The sequence below is a fragment of the Loxodonta africana genome, chromosome 2, assembly GCF_030014295.1.
Source record: "Loxodonta africana isolate mLoxAfr1 chromosome 2, mLoxAfr1.hap2, whole genome shotgun sequence".
NCBI lineage: Eukaryota > Metazoa > Chordata > Mammalia > Proboscidea > Elephantidae > Loxodonta > Loxodonta africana.
In genome coordinates this window covers 190,137,272-190,162,684 of record NC_087343.1, presented here as the reverse complement: position 1 = coordinate 190,162,684, position 25,413 = coordinate 190,137,272, and the positions used below count along the sequence as shown (strand labels likewise).

The 25,413-nt window shown below is 42.7% G+C and overlaps 1 protein-coding gene across 9 annotated transcripts in view; it reads left to right on the top strand.

Annotated features, from left to right (window-relative positions):
* FBXW11 (F-box and WD repeat domain containing 11) overlaps nt 1-12,797 on the top strand; it is a 132,467-nt gene extending 119,670 nt beyond the window's left edge. For all 9 annotated transcript variants that reach the window (XM_010592489.3, XM_010592518.3, XM_010592498.3 and 6 more), the window contains 4 exons: nt 925-1,035; nt 1,944-2,022; nt 3,017-3,203; nt 10,339-12,797. In XM_010592489.3, coding sequence (XP_010590791.1) covers nt 925-1,035; nt 1,944-2,022; nt 3,017-3,178 — 352 coding nt within the window. In that variant the 3' untranslated portion in view covers nt 3,179-3,203; nt 10,339-12,797. The remainder of the gene's footprint in view (nt 1-924; nt 1,036-1,943; nt 2,023-3,016; nt 3,204-10,338) is intronic.
* The last annotated feature ends 12,616 nt before the right edge of the window (nt 12,798-25,413 follow it).

Genomic DNA, 25,413 nt, shown 5'->3' with positions numbered 1-25,413 from the left:
CAGGAAGACACTCCACCCTGCCTTACTCTGCTAACTGATGGGCGTGCGCATTATCTCTCCTGAGGCTGCATTGCTAAATCACCCACTCCTGTTTGGTCTTTTGTTTTACCTCCCTTTCTCTTCTTAACACTCAGTCTCCTTGCTTTCTAATAATTATGATCATCCTTTAACATTGTATTTCTCTTTAAGAGTTTCCCTTAGATATCTATTTAATTATTCCAAGTCATTTTTCCACTAACCTCAATGGACCTCACACTCCAGGGTAGAAGTGCCTGGGGTGGAAACCTGAGCCCCTCACCCCCACCCTATCCCACACATGGACGTGTTGTTTCGCTGCGATCCCTTTCTCCCTCAGAAAAGTCCTTTTTAGACATTTGACTACATGGCTTCATCAACTCAGACACAAAGAGAAAACAAACCAAACCCATTGCCATCAAGTTGATTCCAACTCATGGTGACCCCATGTAGAGTAGACTGCCCCATAGGGTTTTCTCGGCCATAATCTTTACAGAAGCAGATCTTGAGGCCTTTCTTCCGTGGTGCTGCCGAATGGGTTCAGACTGTCAACCTTTCAGTTAGTATGAGAGTGTACTCTTTGCCCCACTCAGGGACCAGATAACAAGAGAATGCCCAGGAATTAAATATATTCGAGATTTCTTGTTGATCTTATTCAAGTAGTAATACATGGCACATGATGGAAAAAAAGTTTCAAGCCGTGTAAAATGAAATGCAGTGCAAAGTAAGGCTTCCTCCCAAGTTAGAGCTTAAAAACACATAAGTGCTGCAAATGTATATATATAGCTTTGTATATGTATAGTATGGACTGAATAATGAAAATCACGTATGGGACATATATAAAGAATTTGAGGATGACGTGAGTCATGTATGTTAAGTTGCTTCACAGAGATCTGGTTTTCATTCAAGGCTATGGGATATTGAATGTGGTGCCTGTTTAAGAGTCCTAGAGGGACATGAAGAATTGGTCCGCTGCATCCGGTTTGATAACAAGAGGATTGTCAGTGGGGCCTATGATGGGTATGTGTTTCCAGCTTTCAAATGTGTTGCTATAACTACATCAGGAGGAAAGAGAAGTGCTATATATGAAGCAGCTGTACACAGGCTAGGTCGTGTGCTAGGTAATTTCTGTGTAAATGGTGGATGGCAGATATTATTAAATCAGTTTGTCAGGTACGGACACCCAGGCCCAAACAATGTACTGTCTTGCCCAAAATCACACAGTGGCAGAGCCACTGTGGCTTCTAAGCGTCAGCTTTAAACCATTGTAAATCCGGGGAGTAGCTTAGGCTGTGAGGGAATTCAGTTCTTTGCCTTAATCCTAAATTAAACCAGGCTTTGTGTGTGTGTGTGTGTGTGTGTGTGTGTGTGTGTAAAATGATAAATCTGTGCTTTTAGCCTTTTGGCGAATTGAACAAATCCTCTAAAACCTCATGACCTTTTAAATGAGCAAATGGCAACTGTAAACCTTTCAAGATGACCTCATATACACCTCACAAATGGTTTAGTTGATCCGTTTATAGTCCTATTAGTAACTCTTAGCGTTTGCTTAGTTTGGGGGAAAGGTATCCTTGGAATTTCACACAGAGCCCTAGCCTCTGTCAGCAGCACTTACTTGGCCTCAGAGGGCCCCCTGATTAATGAATTTGGTGACACAGATTATCAAGTCAGGAATTGAATGCAGATAACCTGAAGTTGTTTTCTTATCTCCCTTAAAATAATATTTCTTCAAAATTTCAGCAATTCTGAGAATGTGTAGCCCCTCCCCCATCAAGTGTAATTGGTTCAAATAATTTATAAAAACATAAGCATGTTCCCCTGTTAGCTTTTATAATAGGAAGTACACATATACTCTTTTCTGTCAAGGAACTGCAAATATAGGTAGCACTTTAACTTTTCCACTAATTGCAGTCTTATTTCCTTTCTAGGAAAATTAAAGTTTGGGACTTGCAAGCTGCTCTTGACCCTCGAGCTCCGGCAAGCACATTGTGTTTGCGGACATTGGTGGTATGTAATCTGTTGAAATGGGCCTTGGTTCCCTGGGCTGGAGGGTGGCTATCTGTACCTAGACCTGCCTTGGGTACATCGCAAGAAAGATTTTATATCTTACAGCTGACCTTCAGAGATATTCATTGTTAATTTTGTTTAATTAAAATCAGAGAATATTTTACATTCACACTATCGTGTGAACGCTTTCCTAAGGAGGGGTACTGCAGTTTAAAATATGAAAGACGTTATCATTTGTAGGTGGATAGGTTTCCTCCTAGAGCACAAAGCACTCTCTCCCTGTGGATTTGGGAGATATCTTGATATTTGTGGTTATGTTATATTTTTAGAATACATTTTTGTACTAGTATGGTAGAATTCCCCCCAATCTGCATACTATGTATTATTGCCTTGGCACACAGGAATACTTTATTTTTATTATGTTAGTTTTGTTTTTAGCAGCTTTATTAAATTCATTATTTCTGATAGTCCGGTTGAGTCTTATATTTTTGAGTTGAAAATACTGAAAAATTTGTCTTTTCATTAGTTTTTTTCTATTCCATCGTTTTCGTGCATTGACTAGAACATGGAGAACTATAGTTAGGACCGTTCTTGTTTTCTTCTTGATTTTAGTGGGAATGCTTCTAATATTTCACCATTAATTTTGATGTTGGCCATGGCTTGAAGTAGATATTCTCGATCGTGTTTAAAAAAAAAAAAAAAACAACTATGTTTCTCATTCTAGTTTTTATAGTGTGTCAGGAGTAGATATTAAATATTGTTGTTTGCCTTTTTATGGCTCTTTGTGAGATGATCAGATAATTTTTCTTCTTTGACATATTAGTGGGCCAGGATCTAGGATACAAACTTAAATAAAAGACCTAGTTCTTCCAGGGGTAAAAGACAAAGCTCAATAAATTCTGGAAAATATGGAGGCCCAAGTTCAATTCCTCATGGTGAGATAGGAGGGATTATAAAGTTCCCATTTCACTGAGTAAGCTATTATATTCCTTAGGAACATTCTGGACGTGTGTTTCGGCTACAGTTTGATGAGTTTCAGATCATTAGTAGCTCCCATGATGACACTATTTTGATTTGGGATTTCTTAAATGTGCCTCCCAGTGCCCAGAATGAGACCCGTTCTCCCTCCAGAACATATACTTACATCTCCAGATAACAGTCTGCACTTTGACCCATTTCAGGTGAGTACTTTCCACCCTTTTAATTTTGCTGATTGCACTCATGTTCCCTTTGGGAGAAGTTTTGTGGTTTGAGTATCTCGGTGACGTGGTCCAGAGTGGTTAGTCTGTATTAGGTGTGTCAGCTTCCGTGTAGTTCTGGTATAAGCCTAGATCTTTATACCAGTACCAGTTGCCATAGAGTTGATTCTGACTCATGGACACCCCATGGATGTCTGAGTAGAATTGTGCTCAATAGAGCTTTCTGTGACTGGCTGTTCAGAAGTGGATCATCGGTCCTTTCTTTTCAGGTGTCTGGGTGGACTCAAACTGCCAGCCTTTCATCTAGCGTTAACCATTTGTACCACCCAGGGACTCCAGAGATCTTTATCAAAAAACCAAACCAAACCCAGTGCTGCCAAGTCGATTCCAACTCATAGCGACCCTACAGGACAGAGTAGAACTGCCCCATAGAGTTTCCAAGGAGCGCTTGGCAGATTTGAACTGCCGACCCTTTGGTTAGCAGCCATAGCACTTAACCACTACGCCACGAGGGTTTCCAGAGATCTTTATAGTCATGTCAAAATACGGTCTAAATTGGAATTTTGTATGTAGTGGAATTTCACATTGAAAGGCAGTGGGATTCCAGTTTTTTAAAAACGGTTTTCCTAAATGGTTTCCCAGGGCATATCAGTTTAACATCAGTGTTGTTGAGTGCCCCTGAGTCGGTTCGAACTCATAGTGACCCTGTGTACAACAGAACGAGACACTGCCCAGTCCTGCGCCATCCTCACAGTCGTTGTTATGCTTGAGCCCATTATTGCAGCCACTGTGTCAGTCCATCTCGTTGAGAGTCTTCCTTTTTTTCACCGACCCTCTGTTTTACCAAGCATGATGTCCTTCTCCAGGGACTGATCCCTCCTGATAACATGTTCAAAGTATGTGAGACAGAGTCTCACCATCGTTGCTTTTAATGAGCATTCTGGTTGTACTTCTTCCAAGACAGATTTGTTCATTCTTGCAGAAGAATGAGCAGTCCATGGTGTATTTAATATTCTTTGCCAACAATGTATTTCAAAGGCATCAGTTGTCCTTCGGTCTTCCTTATTCATTGTCCAGCTTTCACATGCATGTGGGAGGATTGAAAACACTATGGTTTGGGTGAGGTGCACCTTAGTCCTTAAAGTGACATCTTTGCTTTTTAACACTTTAAAGAGATCTTTTGCAGCAGATTTGCCCAGTGCAATGTGTCATTTGATTTCTTGACTGCTGCTTCTATGAGCGTGGATTGTGGATCCAAGTAAAATGGAATCCTTGACAACTTTAATATTTTTTCTGTTTATCGTGACGTTGCTTATTGGTCCAGTTGCGAGGATTTTTGTTTTCTTTGTGTTGAGATGTAATCTGTACTAGAGGGTGTAGTTTTTGATCTTCATCAGCAAGTACTCCAAATCCTCTTCACTCTCCGGAAGCAGGGCTGTGCCATCTGCATAACGCAGGTTGTTAATGAGCCTTCTTCCAATCCTGATGCAGAGTTCTTAGACAGTGTTACACTACTATTCATAAGATTTTCACTGGCCAGTTTCTGTAGAAGTAGGCCGCTAGGTTCTTCTTCCTAGTCTGTCTTAATCTAGAAGCTCAGCTGAAACCTGTCCACCAAGGGTGACCCTGCTGGTATTTGCAATATTGGTGGCAAAGCTTTCAGTATCACGGCAACCTGCAAGCCACCACAGTACGACAAACTTGACAGACATGTGGTGAGTAACATCAGTAAGTTCTCTGAATTCTATTTCGGGATACAGCAATTTTCTTTCCTGCCCTTCAGTTATATTTTTTATTAAGAAAATTGCCACCAGGAAAACTTTACCCCCCTGCCCCCTGCCCCAATCCAGCCACGGTCACCATTCCCTAGAAGGCGAATCAAAAGAAGAGTGTTTGTTGAGGGGCCCCCTGAAGCCCCTTCTTCATCCATTAGATACAACAGGGTACCCTGAGAAGCAAAGTCCTTTTCTCTGGTTGCCGGAAGACTTAGAGCGATTGTAATAATGGATGACGGAATATTTTGATTACTAAGGGTGCCCAGTCAGAAGGATGGAAGCCTTACTTGGTTGTGTCCTAGAAACTGATGACTGTGTTCATCTGGAGCAGTATTTCTCAACTCTGGAGAATTCTGCAAGGGGCCAGTGACCTATCCACATTAAACTTTGCAGATCAAATAAATATGCTTGCACCTATTTGTAGTACTGTGTGTATAGTTATATGTATGCAGACATTGTTGTGATTAAGAAAATTCATATTTATTTAAAAAATTACCTAATTCTTAGTGGCTTTTTATCATTATATATATATTTTTCATTGAATATTAAGAGTATAAAGAAAGTCCGTCTGCATAATTGTGATTGTTATTATTTTTTATGGAAAGATTGAGAACCACTGATACCTTGATCACCAAGTTGCTACCTTTCCAGATACTCCTTTCTCAACACTGTAAAATTCAATTTTGTCTTCAGGAAGTTTATTATACCCAGGGGTTAGCAAACAAACTACAGTGTATAGGCCAGATCTGGCCCAATGCCTGACTTTTTTTTTTTCTTGGAGCTTTGGTGGCACAGTGGTTAAGAGCTCAGCTGCTAACCAAAAGGTCGGCAGTTTGAATCTACCAGCCGCTCCTTAGAAACCCTATGGGGCAATTTTCCTCTGTCCTACAGGGTCGCTATGAGTTGAAATCGACTCGATGACAAGGGGTTTGTTGTTTTTTTTTTCTACTGACTGCATACTAAGAATGGTTTTTATATTTCAAAATGGTTGGAAAAAATTAAAAGAAGAATAATATTTTGTGACGTGTGTGAAAATTATATGAAAAATTCAAATTCCAGTGTCCATAAATAAAGTTTTTTTGGAACACAGCCACACTTGTTCATTTACATATTGCCCATGGCTGTTTATGTGCTTCAGCAGCAGAGTGGAGTAGTTGTTACAGAGACCATATGGCCCTTGACATCTAAAATATTTATTATAATGTCCTGTAAGAAAACATTTGTTAACCTCTAGTCATGCCCCTGCTCTATGTATTAGTCATAAGGCAGGGGTCTGCATCAGGAATGTCAAGTAAGTTTCTTCTTGGTGCTGTTTCACCTGGAGCATCAGTAGGGGCTGGCTGGAGTGCTTCCTTCATAAGGGGCCCAGATAGACTGCAGAGGACGAGTTCCATGATGGTTGGCCATGTCTGCCTTGGGTGGGAGGTGAGCCAAGTGGCCCATAAATGACATACATGCTTGCTGTTCCTGGTCCCAAGTGTGTTCATCCTGTCTTTTGTAATGGGAACCATCTTGGTGCTTTCTCTCTGGATAGAGTCTTCATAGGTCAGTTGGAAAATCCACATGGCAGAATTACTATATTTATGGAGTCTTAAAATAGATATTATAGGGAATTACAGAGGAAGAAAGCAAGGATCTCTTGAATGATTGTTGCCCCTACTCTCCACCTCCCAAAAACAGTCTAAGAAAAATAAAGGGAAGGAAAACTGCATAGGGAAGGGAAACTGGTTTCCCTTCCTGGTCGTTTCCTCTTCAGCCCACCTGCATCCTCCTACCAATTAGGGTACTCTCCCCAGGCTCTGCCGTTCTTCTGTTCCACTATTTCCCTGTTGCCTTCAGAATCAAGCCGTAACTACTTAGATTAGCCAACAGGAGTTTAAGCATTTAGCTATCATCATCTTTCCTTTCCACCCCACCTTCTCCTACCCCCACCCCAGCCTCTCATGACTCCCTTCCAAAAATCCAGAGCTCTAACCAAACTGAATTCTGTTTAATTTCCCTAATCACACTTCAGTAGTACAAACCTCCCCTTGCTTGGATGATTATTATGGCTCTGTAGATACCCTCCCTCCCCCCATTTCATCTGGTTTAATTTGTTTGTTGTTTGGTAATAAGCTGGTTTGCATGCCTGTCCCCCTCAGAAGTCGTAGGATCTCCCTTTATCGTGGCGCCCAGTGTCTAGTGCAGTGCCTAGTGTATTATAAGCATTCATTGGCGTTTGTTGAGCAAGTGGCACCCAGGGTCAATGTAATGTATTTGTGCTCTTTTTCCTAGGCCACACAAGAATTCGCCCATCAATCAATCAATGTTTGTGAGACTATGGTATAGTCCTGCAGTCACCTTCATCAAATATAAAGAAAACAACTCAGTAAAAAGTCAAAATAAATTATCTAAACTGGCATAGATCTAGATATATTTGGGTTCATTTACCCTGTCTCCTTCATCTTTGTTGTGCTCTTTTTTTTTTTTTAAACCAGTTTAAGAATAGGTCATATACCCTGGTTGTTGTTTGTGCCATCAAGTCAATTCTGACGCATAATGACCCTCGGTGTTAGAGAGTAGAACTGCTCCATAGGGTTTTCTTGGATCTAATCCTTACAGAAGCAAATCATCAGGTCTTTTCTTCCACAGCGCCATTAACCCTGTTAACCCGTTGCCGTCGAGTCAATTGTGATTCATAGCGACCCTATAGGACAGAGTAGAACTGCCCCATAGAGTTTCCTGGGAGCACCTGCTGGGTTTGAACTGCCACCCTGTTGGTTAGCAGCCATGGCACTTAACCACTACGCCACTAGGGTTTCCACAGTGCCACTGGGTGGGTTCAAACTGCCAACTTTCCGCTTACCACCTGAGCACAAACTCTGCCATCCAGGGGCCACCTTTTTTTTTTTAGATGAACTTCATTGAAGTATGATTTTGCAAAATAGATTGTTGCCATTGAAAAGTTTTTACAAATGTATACACCCCTGTAACCACCTCACAGTCAAGATAACAGAACATTTCTGTCACCCCCAAAAGTTCCCTGGTGTCCTTTATTTGTCAAAGTCTGCCCCCCCGCCTCCCCCTCCCCCAGCCTTGGCAACCACTGACCTGCTTTCTAGCACTAGACTAGTTTGCATTTTCTAGAGCTGCACTGTCCACTATGGTAGTCAGCAGGCACAGGTGGCTGTGGAGCTCTTGAAATACATTAGTGTAACTGAGGAACTGAATTTTTAATTGTGTTTAATTATAATTTATTTATACTTGAATTTAAATAACCACAAATGGCTGGTGGCTACCATGTTTGGTCCTGTGTTGCTTTAGAAGTTTTATATTTTGGTCTTTTACATTTAGGTCTTCAATATATTTAGAGTTAATTTTTGTATATGGTGTGCGGTAAGAGTCAATGTTCTTATTTTTTATACTGCAGTCCAGTTTTTCCAGTCTTCCAACAAGACTCTTCCCGTTGAATTGCTTTAGCACCTTTGTCAAAAAATACTTGACTATTTAGATGTAGGTCTATTTCTGGACTGTATTCTATGATCTATATGGCTGTTCTGTTGCCAGTACCACACTATCTTGAATTACAGTAGTAGCTTTATAATAAATCTTGGAATAAGACGTCCAGCTTTTTTTCTTCTTTTTAAACATTGCTTCGACTATTCTAGGTGCTTTAGATTTTCACATTCTTAAGATTGTCAAATTCTGTAAAGATGACCACTGGGATTATGATGGGACTGCATTGAATCTAAAGATCATTAAGAGGAGAATTTCCATCTTAAAAATGTTGAGTCTTCCAATCCATAAACATGATGTATCTCTCTATTATTTAGGTCTTCTACTGTTTCTCTTAGCAGTGTTTCACAGTTTTTGGTGTAGAAGTCTCACACATCTTTTGTTAAATTTATTCTTTTCTAATGGAAACTTTATAAAGCAATACATTTCCCTTTAGCTGCATCTTTCTCGTACTTTGTTTTTCCACATGAGAGGCGCGTACAATAGAACATGGACAGCTGCAGTTGTAGCTGGACTTTTGGGATAAGTAGACTGGGAGGGATTGACTCGGGGGTTGGTGTTTCATGGATGACTTATATGTACCCTTTTTTGTTTTTTTGATATGTATTTGTGGTTTTACACCGTTTAAAGAGGCATATGGGAAAATCTAAGATACATAGTATTTTTTTTTCTTGGCATATTTAGTAGATGAATTATAGGGCATAGTCAACTTTCACAAATTGGGCAACTTTTATATTACCTAAAAGTACCCTGAAACAAGTTTCCCTTGGTTGAAAGATATTATAAAGATCACCAGTGCTGTTTTCTCTCATTGGCTGTGTTGGAAACAAAACTGTGGACTTTCCCTCCCACCCCCTTTTTGGGAGCCTATGAACTACTGCCTTGTTATGAAGTACAATTATAAATCAACAGAAAAATCTTAACCTGCTTTTTAAGGTAGTGGCTCCCTGTATCCCAGCATAAGCCAGTGAGACTCCAAATGTGTTTCTCTCTTCAAAGTGAATTACTTCTGACAGCCTTGGCAGTTAGCTTTATGGATTTTATTGCTGCTTTCCAAATTCTTTTCTTTTATTGTAACATGAAAAAATTATTACCATGTGATATTGTAAGGTTTATACATAATAAGAAAAACTTATTAATGACAATTTAACCTTGTAAAATATTCACCCCAAAATGTCAGGAACTGTGACAATAGATTATTTGCCAAGTCATTTTTTTTAATATACTGACTTTTAAGAACTATATATGTATAAGTATATATATAGCTTATATGTATAGCTCAAAATTTTCTATTCTGTTTTTTCCTATTACAAGACAATATAACAGTAAGTATATTAAGCAGTTAAAAAAAATACATGAGACAAAAGAAGAAAATAAAGTTCTACCCATGGTTCACTGCTGTTAACTCTTTTGTATTTATCCTTTTAAGCTTTTTTAAAATGATGGTTTATAACTACGTTGTTTTTAAAATCCTTTTTCCCCTCTTTATTATGAAATTGCTGCATGTCACTAATGTCAGTAATCATTTATCTAAATTACCACTGCTAATGGCCGAATAGTCTTCTGTTGTTCAGATATGCTATATTGTTAGGTATCTGAGCCCTAGTTCTCTTGTTTGTGAAGTGGGCATAACAATAGTTCTACCTCATAAAGTTGTTGTGAAGCTTAAGTAAATACGATGCCTGGTATGTAGAATGCAAAACACTTTGTACTTCTATTTTTGGTGCCAGTTATTTGGAAATTGGTCATCTGTTACATGTGCACATGTCCCAGAATCTGCGGATGTGGATGGGGTGTGGTGTGTATATATCCGTATCTACCCATGCACATCTCTTTTTTTCTTTCAGGGTTTCCTAGTCTTGAACTACTGGCTACATGGCTACCAGATGCCTAAGAGAGTTCATTCACAGCTGAGCTATGAAGCTGGAATTGGTTCTAGATGCTGGGTAGATGCAAAGCAGCCTAACTCTTCAAGTACCTACATTTCTCACCTCCGATTCCCGGCCTCTACTTTGAGAAGGATACCTTAGCTTCACTGACTTCAAGTAGAACAGAAAGAAGCCCATTTTCCTCCCCCCATCAATGAAAAAAAATCTAATGCTTCAAATGTAAATTGTTCATATAAAAGGAACGTACAGTCTGTTTTACAGAAGTAAATTGACCGTCAAGAGAAGACTTGACCTCTAATTTATATTGCTTTGCACTTTGGTCTGATATTAAGGAACAGCATTCTTCTTCGGTGAAATTTTGGGTGCCAAACACCTACCCAGAATGTCGAGGGCTTTCCTTTTCAGAAGTCAGCATTCTCCTTCTGACCGTCCTGACTTGTATTAGGAGCATGTTGGACGACGGAAAAATCTCTCTGGATCGTTTCAGTCATATTTTTTGGATTACACTTTCTTTCTGTACCAATTTCTTTTTAATTTAAAGAACTATAAACCAGGTTATATTATCTCCCAGCAGGTAATATAGCTCCTTTCTTTTACCTGTTCCCTGTACCATCTCCTGATATTTGGTAGAGTAACACCTTTACATGTGTGCTTGCCTCCTAATTTAAAATACCGTATCCGCATGTAGATATAATGTACATAACATTTTAACCTCAAAGTCGCTGGAGTCAGGGCCCCCTGTGCCTGAGACACTAATACAGAGTGTGTTCACACTTAGCCATGGGCTGGGCTCGATAACCTGATACTAGGGTTGACATGGATTACCTTGAACAAACACTTCCTGCAGTATTCATATGGCGTTTTTATTTTGTTGTCGTCATTGTGTGTATGTGTGTGTGTTTTTAATGAGAATCTTGTTTTAAAATGTAATTTCTAATGTTTAACACAAAATTGAAATGTTTTATTTGTTGTGCAGTGTATACAATAGAGAGGTACCTTTAAAAAAAATTTTTTTTGGCGGGGGGCTGTTCTTTTCCTCATAAGTACTCCTGAATACTAGTGGTCACTTCCCATAGTATTCATTTGGCTTCACTGTCAACAATCGTTATTCTGTGTGTTAGTAAGCCTGGGAGGGACGGAACAAGAATGCCACGTTGACTGGGTGTTCCTAGCTCTAGAATCAGTGTATTTTGGCCGACCTGCAGGAGCCACAGGCTGAATCTGGTCAGGGGTCAGCAGGGCCTATGTGCATGTTTGAGCCTGTCTACTAGGTCAGTCTGGTTCACAGGCCCACCTTGGGGTGAAGGGTACTCCTAATGGTGACAAAGCCTCAGGCTTGTGATTCCCATCCCAGTCATTCATCTCTGGTGTCACCTGGCAGTGGCCCCTGCAGGTTCTCTAAGCCCCCAGCCATTCCGCGTCTCAGATGTGTGAGTGACACCATGCGTGGAGAGGACCCTGGTGTCTAGTCGGCACTCCTCTTGCCTCATTCAGTACTAGATTTTGATTTGCCCCTTGCATTGTTTCCAAAGATCAAGGAATGTCAGTAACATTTTAAAGGACCAATAAGCCACCACCTATGACTTAAACCTCTTCCCATGGAAGCGTCCTTGTACTACTAAAGGGAAGGTCACTGGGCTCTGTCTTGGCCTTTGCGTTGAGAGCGGTGTGGGGATCAATGTATGTGGATGTGATTTGTTTATAGAGTTAGCACTGCTTTTTAGTTTTCCCACCTCCCCCCCTTTTTAATATCCTTCCCTCCCATATGTTACTAAATTAATTTCTGTTTTTGAGAGGGTGCGTCTCAAAGTATAAAAAGTAAAACTCTGTTCATCAGGTGGATGTTGTAAGCTTGACAGTGGCTGTGAAAGTGATCGAGCTTTTCCCACTCTTCATCTTACAGCTTTCGTATCAAGCTGGTTAGGAAGGCCCAGGGGAGGGGTGGGGGGAGGGAGGAGGCAATTCTTCTGAAAGAATAGATTCTTCTGATGTTTTTGCATGTTTAATATAGAAGTTCCTCTTGTTCCTTGGGAGATCATGGCCTTGGAATATGCACACAACCTTTGATTTGTGCCTACTAAATTAGAGCAGGGGACTTTGACACCAAGGAATTCCGATGTTCTGGGATTATAGTAGCAATTCCCAGCCGTACTCTGGACTTTATTTTGCTAACCATAATTGAGCAACTGTAAATTACTGCTATATTAATGTTTTAAAGCACTGGGATAGTCTAATTCTAACTTGTAATTAATTATGTTTGCCAATTACCCGTTTGAAATGAATTTGTGTCTGAACAGCTATTGAAACTGTTAAATTGTACAGATATTATTCATGACAGCTTTGTACTGTGGAATGTGCTGAATAAAAAACAAAAAGTTTGACCTTTGTCCAATAAATTGCTAAGTAATGTCAATAAATCAAGTATGAAGTATTATGCAGTACACCTAATCTGGCTTCATGCAATTGTTAACTTCAGCTGCTAATTCAAAGCAAATTCTCTTAATAAAGTGTTGCAATACTCTGATGTTCTGTTAAGGAATTTTTCGGAAAACTGTTATGCGGTGTCAGTAATTAGTGACATACAGTTAATACAATGGGAGAGTGTATCAGTGCAGGTAATTCTGTGTCATTGGTTGGCTGCATAGTGTTTGGGTGTAAGGGTGTACCGTAGTCTGTTAAACCAGTTCGTTGGTGCAGTTTAGGTGGTTCTTTATCTTTTCCTATAGTGCCTGTCTTTTGCATAGTTCTTTCTATCCCTACTTGTGCTAAACATAACAGACTCCCCTTGATGGGTTAACTAATCATGAACAGCAGCTTTGAAACCGACCATTGTTGCAGAGTGGAGAAAACAGGAGCACAGGTGTGTCGGGCTGGATCTTATCCTTTCCAGTCCTGTTTCCTCCACTATGATAGGTGGTGCTTGGTAAATGCTAGTTTCTCTCTCCCTGCATGGATGAGGTGTTCCTGCAAGGAACAGCTACAAATGTGTCCCACTTTACTGATGGAGATTCTAAGATAGGTTTTGTAGAGCTACGGTGTATAATCAGGCTAGGGTGCTGCTTGGTCATTTCAGCGTATTTGTTTCCCAGTTAATGAGAAGAAAGGAAGTTGGGCTGACTGGGTGATAATCTTGTTACTGACTAGCTGTGTGGCAGTACTCCTTGAACCTTGGCTCCCCCGTATATAAGAGAAGAGAGTTCCACTAGCTCAAGTCCTGGAGAACACATGCTCCATCTCAACAGCTCTGGACAATCTCTTGCCTCTGGCCCAGTGACGTTAGATCTCGGTTTTCAAGAAAGCTGGAAATCCAGACTATGTAGAGACCCAACTTCTAAAAGTTGGAAACTTTTTTTAACGGATCATGCAGTCACCCATTTGCCATTTCTGAGTGAGCGTGGTTTTAAGCACTGTTAGTGACCCGTTGAACATTGTGTCCAAGTTTGGCAGCTGTACTCTGGAAGTTCTGAAGAAGTTCCAGAGAAAAGGGACAAATTAAATGTCATGTAGCAAAGCGACCAGCACACAGTAATCATGCAGTAAGTACTACTGTCTTAGTTACCTAGTGCTGCTGTAACAGAAACAACACAACAGGGTGGGTGGCTTTAACAAACAAACTTATTTTCTCAAAGTTTAGTGTATCCACGTCCCTGATGAACACTCTAGGACACGTGTCCTTAGTTTGTACAACAGAATTTTCCAAATCTTTAAGTTCTGTTTTCATTTTGCACAGTCCAGGACGCTAGAAGTCCCAATTCGGGGTGCCAGCTCTAGGGGAAGCCTTTCTCTGTCAGCTCTGGAGGAAGGTGCTTGTCTCCTGAGTTTCTGCTCCTGGACGATCTTCCTGTGGCTTGGCAGGTGTCTTCCCCCATCTCTGCTGCTTTCACTCGCTTAATATCCCTTATATCTCCAAAAAAAATTAACCCAAGACACACTCTACATTAATCCTGCCTCATTAACATAACAAAGACAACACATTCCAAAATGGGATTATAACCACAGACATAGAGGTTAGGATTTATAACATATTTTTGAGGGACACAGTTTAAAATGACCAAAAAAGTGAGGTGTTTGAAAAGATGAGGAGGAAGATGCCGAGGGCTGACATGGTGACCAGTTCCCTGCTTTTTTGCAGAGATGGAGGACCTAGGCCTCAGATCGCCTTGATCTTCTATCTGGGGAAGCTTCTGGGAGCTGTCTCTGGAGAGGTCCAAAAAGAAGTTTGGGCACCTGCTTTGTTTGTTGCACGAAGCTGGTTCTGATACTTAGTAAAAAACCAGTCGTTGTCCAGTTGACTCTGACTCATGGTGGCCCCGTGTGTGTCAGAGTGTAACAGTGCTCCATAGAGTTGTCAATGGCTGATTTCCTTTCCAAAAGGAGATTGCCAGGCCTTTCTTCTGAGGTAACTCTGGGTGGATTTGAACCTCCAACCTTTTGGTTAAGAGTTGAGCACATTAACCATTTGTACCACCCAGGGATTCAGTAAACATCTGTGGGGTGACTGAGTGCATGGCCATCTTCGGATGCCCAAAGATGGGGCAATAGACCCCACACACCAAATACACTGAAATCCTAATTTAGGGCTTTAACAGTTGCATTGGTTAGGTGAAGTCAGGTGAAAGAATTGTGCAAATCATAAGTAGTTTTTTTCTCAGTGCATGCAAGGTAACTTGAAAAGCAGAGTCCTATAAATGGAATTGTATTATTCCATTGCTTTCAACTTTGTGGTCATCTACTCATCCTGTCTCCCGGAATTGCTTGTTGTTATTGCTCCAGAGTACACGAGTTATTGCTAGGCTGGGCTGGGAGAACCTGGGAGGTATGAGGCCAAGGACTTAATCTGTAGTGGGACATGCCTTATTAACAGCTTTGAACTTGATGTTCCGGTGAGATCTCAGTGAGTACAACTGAAGTGCTCTCCACCTTCACCACCATCTTTGGATCCAGTGGACCTTTACGTGCTTTTGGGCTGTGTTTGCACTCCCAAATCCCCTACAGCTCTAGGGGTTGGTAGGGAATGTTCTTAAAATACCACATCCTCTGGATCATGGTGAGAACTTCCTAAGAGGGATCTCTGGTTTATTGAGTGGTAGAGAGGAAAAAGCATGACCCTTGGGGCCCAGCAAGTCTAGCTCAGGATACAAGCTCTGTCACCTAATTGGGCAAGGGCACTCACTCCCCTGAACCTGAGCATCCTTATTTAGAAAATAGGAGTTAGTGAGGTCTGGGCCCCTTGGGGAGCCCTGGTGGCACAGTGTTTAAGTGTTGGGCTGCTAACCAAAAAGTCAGCAGTTCAAATCCACCAGGAACTCCTTGGAAACCGCATGGGGCAGTTCTGTCCTGTCCTATAGGGTCGCTATGAGTCACAGTCGACTATACAGCCATGAGTTTGGTTTGGATTGGGCCTTTTGGAGGGAGACACAAGAGCTGACGTTCTTGGGAAGCGTGCTGATGGCTACCAGTGAGAGCTGGTCCCAGGGAGGGCTTGAATTTGTACCCTGGGCCTGGGCTGTTACATGGGTGGAAGAGAGAGAGCTAGACCAGGGGAATAGTGTTTACATCAAGTTATTTAAAAAATTTCATTATTAAGAATAATCCAACTTTAAAAGGAGTCAACCCAGGGAGTGTTTCTACATAAAATAACCCAATATGCTTAGGGAATTGCACTATCTCCAAGGTGGACGGGAGAATTTCACATCCTCGAGGTGCGTGTGTGTGTGTGTACATGTGCATGTAGGTGGTGGTAGTGGGCAGAGGAGGAAGGGGCAGTTAACACCAACTACAGCAACAAGAATAAAAATATCTACCATTTAGTTGGTCCTTGGGTGGTAAAAATGATTGATGCCTTTGACTGCTAACCAAAAGGTTAGAGGTTCCAGTCTACCCAGATGTGCTTTGGAAGAAAGGCCTGGTGACCTGTTTCTGAAAAATCAGACATTGAAAACCCTATGGAACACAGTTTTACTCTGACACACATGGGGTCACCATGAGTCAGACGACGCAATGACAACTGGTAAATCATTGAGTGCCAGGCCTGCTGATAAGGCTTTATACGTACTGTAATCCTCATGTAACCCTATATGGTATATATTATTACCCTTTTATATTTGAAGAAACTGAGGCTCAGTTCTTTCTAGTGAGCATCTGAACTTATCTCTGATTCTGGTCTGCCTTGGCTACCATGGCTGACCTCTGACCTCTCTGCCCCCTGCACCAAGTTGCTTTGACCTTTCCGCTCTGTGCTTCTTGGGACCTTGATGCCAGTGGAGCCAAGCCCCAACCCGTGCAGTCCTTGTGCACTAACAGACTCCATGCATGTCTCTTTGCCCTTCCACTGCTGTGTTCCTGGCCTGTGCTCCCCAGTCATTAATAACTGTGCACAGTGTCATCTTCAACAATGCACAAAGTGGGGTGGAGTGCGAGGAGGTGGACAGGACGGGTGCCAGGGGCCATGCTGAATAGGCTTTGTCCTGAGGCCAGTGGGCAGCCATTGAGGGTTTTAAGCTGGGATGTGACCAGTTAAAAGGCTAGTTAGTGTCAAGAGTCAAGGGAAGGAAACTGTTCGGCGATTGCTCAGAAAGTTAAACACAGAACCGCCATGTTGTCGTTTTACCCACCGTCAGGTTGGCCCCCAACTCATGGCACCCCCACGCACAGCAGGGTTGGACTGTTGTGATTCCTAGAATTCCCACTGGCTGATCTGTTTACCCCCAAGGGTTGATCGCCATGTCTTTCTTCTTAGTCTGAAAGCTCTGCTGAAGCCCGTTCAGCATCATGGCAAAATGCAAACCTCCACTGACAGATGGGTGATAGCTGTATTTGAGGTGGATTGGCCAGGAATTGAATCCAGGATATGACCCAGCAGTTCCACTCCTAGGCATATACCCCCAAAATTGAAACAGGAACGCAAACAAATACTTGTATGCCAGTGTTCATTGCAGCACTGTTCACAATAGCCAAAAGGTGGAAACAACACAAGTGTCTATCAACAGATGAGTGAACAAACAAAATGTGATATATCCATGTCTTGGTTATCTAGTGCTGCTATAATAGAGATACCACAAGTGGGTGGCTTTAACAAACAGGAATTTATTCTCTCACGGTTTAGGAGGCTAGAAGTCCAAATTCAGGGTACCAGCTCCAGGGGAAGGTTTCTCTCTCTGTCAGTTCTGGAGGAGGGTCCTTGTCATCAATCTTCCGCTGGTGTAGGAGCTTCTCAGCTAAGGGACCCCATGTCCAAGGGACGTGCTCTGCTCCTGGCTCTTCTTGCTTGGTGGTGATGAGGTCCCTCTCCTCTCTGCTTGCTTCTCTCTCTTATATCTCAAAAGAAATTGACTCAAAATACAACCTAATCCCATAGATTGTGTCTTGCCTCATTAACACAACTGCCTGTTATCCTGCCTCATTAACATAATGGACAGTTCACTTCCAGATAGGATCATAGCCACAGGCATAGAGGCTAAGATTTATAACACATAGGATAATTAGATCATAAAATGGAGGACAACCACACAATACTGTGAATCATGAGCTAGCCAAGTTAACACATATTTTGGGGGGACACAATTCAATCCATGACACCATACAATGGAATATTATTCAACCACAAAGAGAAATGAAGTCCTGGTACATGCTACAGTGTGGATGAACCTTAAAAACACTATGCTAAGCGAAATAAGTCAGGCACAAAAGGACAAATATCGTATGATCCCATTTATATGAAATACCTGGAGTGTATAAGAGCATAGAGACAGAAAGTAGGTTAGTGTTTACCAAGGGCTGGGAGAAGGAAGGAAAGGGGAGTTATTGCCTAATGGGTACATAGTTTCTGTCTGGAGTGATGGAAAAGTTTTGGAAATAGATAGTGGTAATGGTTGTGCAACACTGTGAATGTAGGTAATGCCACTCAACTGTACACTTAAAAATGGTTAAAATGGCAATTTAAAAAAACTTTATTGTGCTTTAAGTGAAAGTTTATGAATCAAGTCAGACTCATACAAAAATTTATAAACACCTTGCTATATAATATATACTCCTAATTACTCTTCCCCTAATGAGTCACTCTTTGCCTCTGCTCTCTCTTTTCATGTCCATTTGACCCCCTCTGCCCTCTCATCTCCCCTTCAGACAGGAGATGCCAATATAGTCTCATGTGTCTACTTGATCCAAGAATCTCATTCCTCCCCAGTATCATTTTCTATCCCATAGTCCAGTCCAATCCGTCTGAAGAGTTGGCTTCGGGAATGGTTTCTGTCTTGGGCTAACAGAAGGTCTGGGGACCATGACCTTCGGGGTCCTTCTAGTCCCAGTCAGACCATTAAGTCTGGTCTTTTTACGAGAATTTGGGGTCTGCATCCCACTGCTCTCCTGCTCCCTCAGGGGTTCTCTGTTTTGTTCCCTGTCAGGGCAGTCATCGGATGTAGCTGGGCACCATCTAGTTCTCCTGGTCTCAGGCTAATGTAGTCTCTGTTTTATGTGGCCCTTTCTGCTTCTTGGGCTCATAATTACCTTGTGTCTTTGGTGTTCTTCATTCTCCTTTGCTCCAGGTGGGTTGAGACCAATTGATGCATCTTAGATGGCTGCTTGCTAGCGTTTAAGACGCTGGACGCCACTCTCCAAAGTGGGATGCAGAATGTTTTCTTAATAGATTTTATTATGCCAATTGACTTAGATGTCCCCTGAAACCATGGTCCCCAAAACGCCGCCCCTGCTACACTGTGTTCAGTTTATTCAGGAAACTTCTTTGCTTTTGGCTTAGTCCAGTTGTGCTGACCTCTCCTGTATTGTGTGTTGTCTTTCCCTTCACCTAAAATAGTTCTTATCTACTATCTAATTAGTGAAAACCCTCTCCCTCCCTTCTTTCCTGCTCTCGTGACCATCAAAGAATATATTCTTCTCTGTTTAAACTATTTCTCAAATTCTTATAATAGTGGTCTTATACAATATTTGTCCTTTTGCAACTGACAAATTTCACTCAGCATAATGCCTTCCAGGTTCCTCCATGTTAAGAAATGTTTCATGGATTCATCACTGTTCTTTATCGATGCGTAGTATTCCATTGTGTGAATATATCATAATTCATTTATCCATTCATCCGTTAATGGGCACCTTGGTTGCTTTCATCTTTTTGCTATTGTAAACAGTGCTGCAATGAACATGGTTGTGCATGTATCTGTTCGTGTAAAGACTCTTATTTCTCTAGGATATGTTCCAAGGAGTGGGATTGCTGGATCGTATGGTAGTTCTGTTTCTAGTTTTTTAAGGAAGCGCCAAATCGATTTCCAAAGTGGTCGTACCAATGGCAAATTTTATGCTATATATATGTTATCATAATAAAATAAAAAAGATTTACAGGAGAGATGTTGAGGTCAGAATAAAGCAGAACACTGAGGAGGTGAGAAGAGAATGATTTTGAGAAGCTTTGAGGGACTTCATTGTGGAAGGAGAAGGAGTTGGGAATGGCAACCATGTTTATTGCATGTCTGCTATGCGCCACTAGGTGGGGCTATAATGGAATCCTCTCCCCGCCTACACACACACACATACACATAGTCCTTGCCCTCAGGAACCTTACATTCTAGCAGAAGAAATAGACAATATACAGTGCCCATCAATACGTGAATTAAGAAGATAATTTCAAATTGTGATAAATGCTGTGAAGAGATTAAACTGGGCAGTGGACTGGAGGGGTCTGAGGGACGTTTGCACAAAGATCTGAGTAATAAGGAGCTAGTGGCATAATGAGCTGGGCAAAGAGATTCCAAACTGAGGGAACAAACATGCAAAGGCCTTGAGGTAGGAATGCCCCTGGCTGGGAAGAGGGTGTTAAGGTATGGTGTCGGGGTTGTGGGGGAGGACATTCACTCTCCCAGAGAAGGAAGGGGTTTGGGACAACACCTTTGGTTTTAGACATCGGAGGTGCCTGACAGATATTCCAGCGGAGCTTATGTGGGCTGCCCGGAAAACAGAGGCAAGTGGATGGCTTCAGAAGGGGAAAGGCCTAATACTGAGCCCCAGGAACATCTCCATTTAAGAAAAGGGGCAAAGGAAGACAAGCCAGTGACAAAGGCGGTGAAGCAGCCGCCAGAAAGGCCAGGCATGATAACAAGCAGTCTTTTCAGGGCACGTTTGCTGCTCCCAGTACTTGGACAACCCTCTTTTCCAAACACTTGTCTCCAAGCTGCCCGGGCCTCCTAGGGAACAATGCCTGTCCACTAATCATGCTGCAGGACACCTAATCCCACTTCACACTTCTTCCAAGACAGTAATGGCGCAGGCTCTGGCAGCAAAAACAAACAGGCGCCCACGCAGAGCTTCCCCGAGCCTCGGCCCTTGGCTCCTCCTTGGGAGAGTTTCCTGCGGTCCATCTGCACAAACAGACGGTGGCCAGGTCTGGGCCTCAGGAATGAGGAGATAAAAGGGACCATCGGGGCTCTTTCCACCAAAGGCGAAAGCGTTTTATAGGACGGGCTGTGAGTTTTTGTTTCAGGAAATTTCATCATGTCTCCAAGAAGGGGAGGGGAAGAAAAGAGAGAGGGAGAAAGAGAGAGAGAGAAGAGAAGTTAATTGCCTTCAGATTTTCTCCCTCCCTTTTCATGTCGGTAACACGAGGCGGCCCAGGTCAGCCTCAGGTCAGCGACGTTTGGGCTCTTTAGTGCCCCTCTGTGAATACCTCATTTCTGTAATAGTTTTTCCTTTAAAAACAGCTCTGCCTTCTTTGGCAGATGGTGAAATTCCATTAGCATATGGAATATTTTTCAAAACACATCCGCAAGCATGTCTCTTACAGAGGAGACTGGGCAAAAGCAAGTGAATGTTTGAAAAGTATGCTGGGAGCAACTCAACATTTAACAGAAGGCCCCCACTACCCCCGCTCACCACCCCACCATCTCTCCTGGGTTATGGCTGTGACCGAAAAGGGGAGGGGGGTTTTTCCCAAAGCTTAGCCTATTGGTTTTACTATGACTATCACAGCACCCAGAGAGAGCTCAAACTCAGAGAGTAATACACACATTTCTTGGCCTGGAACAGACTTTGCTAAGCATTTGTGGACGTGGTATCAGGAATGGTGATGAATGCTTCTGTTCACTGAGCACCTATTACGTGCCAGATGGTGTGTGTGACATACATATTGCCTTTCCTTCTGAAGCCCGTTTACCACACAGCAGACAGAGTTAGATCACATCACTGACCTAACAGTCTCCAAGGCTGCGCACTGTGCTAAGAATCAGGTTCAAATTCCTTATGATCTACAGCTATCTAGCCACTGCCTACCTCTCCAAAGTCATTTCGTATCATGCTTCCCCTCTGTCACCTCTACTCCAGCTACACAGGTTTCCTTTCTATTCTTTGTTCCTGCCTCAGGGCCTTTACATGTGCTGTTCCCTCTGCCTAGAATTTCTGGCCAGGAAATCCAGATTATCCCATGCTAATCTCTATTGTGAGTCCCTGAGTGGTGCAAATGGCTAATCACTCAACTACTAACTGAGAGGCTGGTAGTTTAAATCCACCCAGAGGGACCTCAGAAGAAAGGCCTGGTGATTTACTTCTGAAAAATCAGCCACTGTTAAAAGGTATTGAGGCATAGAAAAGGAAGTGGATTTCAAGATCGCTCAACTAGTAAAATGGTGGAGCAAATATCTTGTCATGGATTGAATTGTGTCCCCCAAAAATATCTGTCAACTTGGCTAAGTCACGATTCCCAGTATTGTATGATTGTCTACTATTCCGTCATCTGATGTGATTTCCCTATGTGTTGCAAACCCTGTCACTATGATGTAATGATATGGATTAGCGGCAGTTATATTGATGATATCTACAAGATTAGTGTCTTAAGCCAGTCTCTTCTGAGATATAAAAGAGAGAATTGAGCAGAGAGACACAGGAACCTCATACCACGAAGAAGGCAGTGCTGGGAGCAGAGTGTGTCCTTTGGACTTGAGGTTCCTGCATGGACAAGCTTATAGGCCAAGGGAAGATTGATGACACAGACCTTCCTCCAGAGCCGACAGAGAAAGCCTTTTCCTGGAGCTGACACCCTGAATTTGGACTTATAGCTTACTAGACTGTGAAAGAATAAATTTCTCTTTGTTAGAGCAGCCATCCACTTGTTTCTTCATTTTTTAAAATTCTTTTATCTGATTTTTCCCCAGATATGTTGGTGTCAACTGCTTTACCTTCAATCTCACTAATTCTGACTTCCATTGCCTCAATTCTGCTCCTGTCTTTCTATTGAGTTATCTAATCCTGAAATTTTATTGTTAATCTCCTGGATTTCTGTTTGCTTTCTTTCTATGGATTCTCACAGCCTATTAAATTTGTCATTATGCTCTTCTCTAATCTTATATTCCTCTGTTGCTTTGTCTGTGTGCTCCTTGGCTTGTTCTGCATTTTGCCTGACCTCCTTCCTGAACTCTTGAAGAGTTCTGTATATTAATCTTTTGTATACTATCCCCAGTAATTCCAGGAAATCCTCTTCATCCAGAAGATTTCTTGATTCTTTGTTTTGGGAGCTTCCTGAAGCCATCATAGTCTGTCTGTTTATGTGATTTGATATTTACTGTTGTTTCTGAGCCATCAATAACTTATGTATTTATTTATTATATGTTTGGTTACTGTGTCTTAGCTTCATGTTTTGTTTTGTTTTGATATGCCCGGATAGGCTGTTCAAGTGAGCTAGTTTGATTATTGGCACCTTTGAAGCTCTAACATCTTGTCACCAGGTGGTTAGAGCTCTTACTAGGTATGTGAGCCCACGGGTCCATTTGCTTTTCTTGTATGGATTCAGCTCAGGTGTCCAGGTAGTCAGTTGCCAAGTGTGTGGTACAGACTCTCACCTACAGTCCTAGAGGAGCAGGGATGATTGGTGTAGGCACAGGTCTCTGGCTGCAGTAGGGGGTCATGCACTGAGCAAGGCAGGGGGCTAACAACCACCCCTGAGTGTCTGGGAGGAAAGTGTGTTCCTGTTTCCTAGAGCACGTAGGTATGTGGGATTTACAGCCAGACTATGAGCAACCAATGCTGTTGGCTGTAAGGGCTGGAAGGCACCACTTATTCTTGGACCCCTGTCCTGGGTGGTTAAGTGGCATGAGTGGAGCCACCTGTCCTCAGGCCCCTGATGTGTGTAGGTGAGGAACCTGCTTAACAGGCAGAGTGAAGTCAAATGTCAAGAACCTGCCTCTCCGCCATATAGCTGAAACAGTTGAAGTTAGACTTCAGGTATATACCCTACCATATTGTGTGAATGAGGGCCTACGCTATTGAAATGGGTCCACGCAGGTCTGTGCAGGGTTGAAAGGCATTCAGAGTCTGTGGACTGCTTATGCCTGTGCCAAGCAAAGGAGCTCTTTCTGCCCTGAGTTGCTGGCTTAAGGGAGCCAGCAGGTTATTTTTTCCCTGTTTGTTAATTTGTTCCCTCTCCAAGGCTGGGAGAATGGTTTAGGCCCTGTGACGGGTCCCGCCTCCAGCACAGGGGATGCAGCAATCTCTGAAGCGGGCTAGGACCCAGTGCAGAGCAGGAAGGGGGCAGGCAGGTGGGAGAGAGCTTTTGCCCAAAGGGGCGTTTTTCTGATCTGTGTGGTAGGTTATACACATGTACTTATTTTTTGCCAAATGAGCACCACTTTCTGCTGATTCTGGAGACGTGAGTAGACTCTCCACTGTTCCGCCTCTCCCGATGTGGAAAACTCGTCCCGAATGCCCCTGCTTGCCTCACTGTGAACGGCAGCTGATCCTGGCCTGCAGGGTGCAGGTTCCTTCTAGGTCAGGTCTGGCAACTCCTCGCTGCTTCTGAAATGTCTCTCCCTTCCCCTGCCACTCAGTCTGATTCCTCAACTTCGTCTTTGATGTTCAGGGCTCCCATATTGTCATACACTATCGATTCACTTGTTTTTTCAGGTCTTTGTTGTAAGAGGGACCACAGGAAGTGTCTGACTACTCCACCATCTTGGCCCCCCTTCAAAGCCATTCACTTGTGATATTTCTGTTACGGTAGCACTAGATGACTAAGACAGATCTGAACCCAGTTCTGTGTGGCTCTGAAGCAACCCAGTTCTGTGTGGCTCTGAAGCTGGCACTTCATGACCACCAGCCCAGCCCGAGGCCACGGCTGAGTGCCTTCCCCACTGCTTCCTTTTCCCCAGCCCAATGTCTAAGTCCTCTTCCCTCTCCACACACAAGCCAACCTATCCCATGATCTATTCCCTCAGTACCTTGCTCTCTGTGGGGCTACTAGCTCTCACTGTCACCTTGGGTGATGTCCTTTGTCTCTCTGAGCCTCAGTTTCCTCATCTGCAAAATGTGTTAAGCAGTTAAGATTCCAGTATTCTGCGTTCTGAGCAACTAATCTGTAAATTGTGTTCAATAAGAAGTTACAAAGTAATTTTGATTTCTACATCCCCAGCTGAATAGTAATGTTTAGTGTAGTCTCACCTGCTATTTGTCCTCAGACTAGTATCTCTAGCCCTGCACTTCTGTCCACTCTATTGATCAAGGAATTATTGGTACATATTATACATAAACCCAGGCATGGATTTATTAGCTTCAGGCATGGCTGGATCCAGGGGCTGAAACTATGTCATCAGATCTTGGGTCTCACTCTCTCTGCCTCTGGCTCTTACCTCCTTCTCTCCTCTCTTACTGTTTCTCTCCTTGGATGGTGGTCAGGTGTCTGCCAGCAGACCCAGGAGCACATTTTATCCTCTGAGCATCCACAGGGGACCAAATTCGCTCTTCCCAGCATGCCCAGACTGTCCTGGAATTAAGTCTCCTTGTCTCAGATTGGATAATGTGTCCACCCTTACTCCCATTACTGGGGTCAGAGGAATGTAATGCTCTGATTGATCAGGCCTAGGTGGGTAGCACAAGTGGTTTGTAATTGGCTGCTAATCTAAAGGTTGGCTGTTCAAACCCACCCAGCGGTACCTTAGCAGAAAAGCCTGGTGATTTGCTCAAGATTACATCCAAGAAAACCCTATGGAGCAGTTCTGCTCTGTAACACATGGGGCCATGATGAGTTAGGGGTCCATGAGTAGGGGG